Source organism: Plecotus auritus, assembly GCF_963455305.1.
Source record: "Plecotus auritus genome assembly, chromosome: 2".
In the NCBI taxonomy this organism is placed as follows: Eukaryota; Metazoa; Chordata; class Mammalia; order Chiroptera; family Vespertilionidae; genus Plecotus; species Plecotus auritus.
In genome coordinates, this window is record NC_137771.1 from 218,770,190 (window position 1) to 218,775,097 (window position 4,908).

The 4,908-nt window shown below is 40.6% G+C and overlaps 1 protein-coding gene across 1 annotated transcript; it reads left to right on the plus strand.

Moving 5' to 3' along the window:
- Positions 1–3,415: 3,415 nt before the first annotated feature.
- On the plus strand, positions 3,416–3,763 carry LOC308241332 (small ribosomal subunit protein eS25-like; the record flags this gene model as incomplete). The annotated part of the gene is made up of 1 exon (XM_080654721.1): positions 3,416–3,763. One exon carries the CDS (start codon positions 3,416–3,418, stop codon positions 3,761–3,763), a length of 348 nt encoding a protein of 115 aa, XP_080510847.1.
- Between the last annotated feature and the right edge of the window lie 1,145 nt (positions 3,764–4,908).

The following is a 4,908-nucleotide window of genomic DNA, read 5'->3' on the forward strand; positions in this document are numbered from 1 at the left end:
ATTGATAAAATTAAATTCCTTACAATTTACCTTACAATATCCATAAAATTGAATCATGACAGTGACTGACAAACACTAATGTGAACAATGGCCTTGCATCTCCTTGGAAAGTTTGGGTAAGTCAGGTTTGTATGTTGTTGTTTTTAATTTTAGGCACGATTCCAGGTTCTCATCAATAAGACGACTTCTCAATTTACTCTTGATAAGGTTCATGCTTGAAAATGATTGTTCGCATAAATATGTAGACCCGAATAAGGAAAAAACAGCAAACGCTAGTTTTTTCAGTTGACTATATGAGTCAGGAATACTATTCCAGGTGTTAAAAATCAACATATCTCCCTTTTCCAGGTCTTTCAAAGCAGACCACTTGTGCTGTGAACTAAGTTCACATTAGTTTTTCTCCAATATTTCTATATCAGCACAAAGACGTTCAAATTTTGAGCTCCACAATTCTTTGTTTTTTAAATCCAGCAATTGCATTTCAAAGTTGCCAATGTCAATATTAAAGGGAGAAAAATTTAATTCTGTTACATTAGCATTAAGAGGTTTTTTAACAAAGGCTAATGTCGCTTTGCTGTTTCTGAATTCCTGAAACCTATTGAGAAAAGCTTCCCTCATATTTAAAAGTGTTGTTTTGAAATAGCAAATGTCAATATCAGAATTATTTTCTTGGCAATGTTTCAACAGGCTTGGAAAGTCAATCAAAGTTTCTCTTTCAAAATCTTGAGCAAAAAGAGATAATTTTGTTTTCGAATGAAATAACTTCTTCTAACATCGAAAAAATTGTGTTGCCTTTCCCCTGTAGTTTACGATTAAGCTGATTTAGATGAGACGTAACGTCTACCATGAAATAAAATTTTTGGATCCACTAATCGTTGTTAGTACTGGATAGTGAACACCCTTCTCAAGGAGAAATGCTTTAATTTCTGTTAATAAGGAAGTGAAACGTTTCAAAACGTACCTTGTTATGCAGCAGAAGATCTGCGTACTCACTCTCCATTTCAACTAAAAATTCTTTAAATTGGGGATGATTAAGAGCTTTAGCTATAATGGAGTTGATAATGTTAATCACCAATTCCATAACTTTGCAAATTTCTTCTGGAAATGTCTGTGCACAAAGTGCTTCTTGATGAATGATGCAATGGTAAGTATCTCGTGATTAATTTTTTCTTTCAAAATAGCAACAAACCCGTTGCTTACGCGATCATACTTTTCACCCCGTCTGTTGAAATTGAGACAATTTTATCAAGAGGAATATGATGTTTTTCAATGCACTCAATTACAGCATTTGCTATATCCTCGCCACGTGTTTGATCTTTGAGTGGCAATAATCCTAAAAGTTCTTCTTTAGGACTCGTAGATGAAATAAATCGTACAAAAAGTGAAACTTGCGCTGTATCATTTATGTCACAAGACTCGTCAACTGCTATTGATAAAGCTGAAACCAATTTAAGATCTTCGACTTGCTGGTCGGTTATATTCGAAGACATTTTGACTGTTCTATCTTTCACTGTTTTAGCAGACAATGGTAACTCTTTAATTTTTTTTAGAATATCTGCTTTGTTATTAAAATCCCGAAATAGCTCTTCGGATGCATTTATAAAACAATTTTATGTATTCACCATCTGTATATGGTTTTCCTCTCTTAGCAATCTCTTGACTAACCACAAAACTTGCAATATTAACATTGTTGGAAGATTGCATCCAGTAATTACAGAACTTGATTTTTCTTGACTCTTCTGAAGTTCCTCAACTGCTTTCTTCCTTGCATCACCGACAGGATATTTAGTACTAAATGACACATGTTTAGTTGTAAAGTGTCTCTCCAAATTTTATTTCTTGTTAGGCGCCAATTTTTCCTGACAAATAAGACAGGTCGGAAGGCCATTTAAGTTTTGAATAAATGCGAAAATCTCGGTCCATTCAACTTTAAATTCATAGTTTTCGTCTTCCGTTTTTCTTTGCTTCTTCTTTGTAGCCATGTCAAACAGGGCACCTAAAAGAAAGTTTCATTTTTTAATAATAAAGCCACCAACACAAAATAATTACAATTCCTAAATTGATGATAAAAATACCTGTAGATTTGCAGCTGGTTGGAAAAATACAGGTAACTTTATGCTCCGAGTAGGTACTTTTGTCACCTGCACAGGATTTGCGGACGCGACCAGCACTAACCACTGCGCAATGAGACTGCTGGCTGACGGGCTCACTCAACTCCTGCATGAATCACGCGCGCCTCCCCCACGCTGCGTATCCCGCAGCCCACCTGCGCTGCGTCTCCTGTCACCCGACTGACCAACACCCCCACTTCTTTAATGTCACTTCTTCAAAATAGACTCGCCCAGGCCGAAAACCGACTTCTGCGCATGGGCCACGAAGTTTCATTCACACTGTACGTGTGCGCCCACATGTGGTATTTTATGGAAGAGCCACACTCAAGGGGCCAAAGAGCCGCATGTGGCTCGCGAGCCGCGGTTTGCCGACCACTGCTCTATACTATTGGAAACACGTTATAGAGGTTTGATATGTATTTCCTAATGAACAATTTTACTGGAACTATTTGTACCACAATCTTTCCTTTCCCTACATTTTGCTTACTGTTGAGAGACTGGAAAAATGCATTATTTATTTTAAGGCCAATATACGACCATACTGAGTAAAATGTAGATAGTTGGATATCTATCACAATAAATATTCAACATTTATTTCACTTAGAAATTTTAAGTCTAACTTTCAGCTTGATCGAATTCAGCATCACTGAATTTACATTTTTTTCATTAGAAAATTATCTTGGTTATAAATCCTAGGTACAAATACCCAAATGAGAACAGAATTTTTTTTATCAAATGATGAACAAAAGGGTTGATTCAAAAAAAGTTGTCTTTTTTACTGTCTACACAGGACATAGAAAATGTAAAATGTCTTATTTAAATTTGAAAGTTGGTATTTAAATCTTTCCATATGAACTTTTGTCAGGGTTTGAATAGATAAAACAAATGAAAAGTGTTTATTTCTTATCTAAAAGTTATTACTAAGCCAATAATGAGTCCTAGGTTAAATAGACTCTTAAGAATCTATGCAATCACTACACTCAATCACTTGAATATTTACCAAGAAAAAAATAAGAATTTTTCACTCTGGGTATTGTGAGAGACTTTTAAAGTATGAGACATACCATATTATAATTTATTTGAGAAAATAAATATAAGTGCAGAAAATAAATTAATTAATGCTGTTATGGTGTCCTCGGTGAAATGCCTTCTACTTCAGTCTGAACTGCAGGTCCCCTAAGGAGAACTTGCTCAACTTCTCAAGAGTTCACCTACAAACAAAAATATTTCTGGGGTGGAGAGCTGTGCTTCCTCTTGGTCTGATATCTGCGAGGCAGTGGCTACGCCCTGCTCTGAGTCTCCCAATGCCGCCCAAGGACAACAACAAGAAGAAAGATGCTGGAAAAACAACCAAGAAAGACGAAGACCCCGTGAACAAGTCCAGGGTCAAGGCCAAAAAGAAGTGGTCCAAAGGCAAAGTTCCAGACAAAGCAACACGTGACAAACTCTGGAAGGAAGTTCCCAACTATAAGCTTATAACGCCAGCTGTTGTCTCGAAGAGACTGAAGACTTGTGGCTCCTTGGCCAGGGCAGCCCTTCAGGAGCTCCTTAGTATAGCACTTATTAAACTAGTTTCAAAGCACAGAGCTCAAGTCATTTACACTAGAAACACCAAAGGTGGGGATGCCCCAGCTGCTGGAGAAGACACATGAACAACAGGTCTCACAGGCCATACATTTGGAATAATAATAATAATAATTAATCATATATCTTATATAATAATGATGTAATAAGGAATAAAGACCAGATAACTGGATCACGGATCAGCAGGAGGGTGGGGCAGCGAACTACAAGGGGGTGGTGGAGAGCTATAGGAGGGGGCAGGGCAGCAAGCTATGAGGGGGACGGGGGGGGGTAAGGGGAGCTACAGGAGGGCGGGGCAGTGGACAGAGAGCTACTGGAGGGCAGCAGCGAGCTACTGGCTCACGGATTCATGTGCAGGGCTACTAATATATATATTTATGTGTATATATATATATATATATATATATATATATATATATACTGTATACTAGAGGCCTGGTGCATGAAATTCATGCACGGGGGGTGGAGGGTGTTCCTCAGCCCAGCCTGCACCCTCTCCCATCTGGGACCCCTTGAGGGATGTCCAACTGCCTACCAGGATCAGGCCTAAATGGGCAGTCGGATATCCCTCTCACAATCCAGGACTGCTGGCTCCCAACTGCTCACCTGCCTGCCTTCCTGATTGCCCCTAACTGCTTCTGCCTGCCAGCCTGATCAACCCCTCACCACTCCCCTGCCAGCATGATTGATGCCTAACTGCTCCCCTACCAGCCTGTTTGCCACTAACTACCCTCCCCTGCAGGCCTGGTCACCCATAACTGCCCTCCCCTGTAGGCCTGGTCACCCCCAACTGCTCTCCCCTGCAAGCCTGAGTCCCCCCCAACTGCCCTTTCCTGCAGGCCTGGTCACCCCCAACTTCCCTCCCCTGCTGGCCATCTTGTGGTGGCCATCTTGTGTCCACATGGGGGCAGTCATCTTTGACCACATGGGGGCAGCCATCTTGTGTGTTGGAATGATGGTCAATCTGCATATTATTCTTTTATTAGATAGGATGGAGGTCTGGTGCATGGGTGGGGGCCAGCTGGTTTGCCCTGAAGGGTGTCCTGGATCAGGGTGGTGTGGGGCATGGTACATGGGGCAGCCTGGGCAAGGGGCCTGTGGTGGTTTGCAGGCCAGCCATGCCCCCCGGCGACCCAAGCGGAGGCCCTGGTATCTGGGATTTATTTATCTTCTATAATTGAAACTTTGTAGCCTTGAGTGGAGTCCAGGGCTG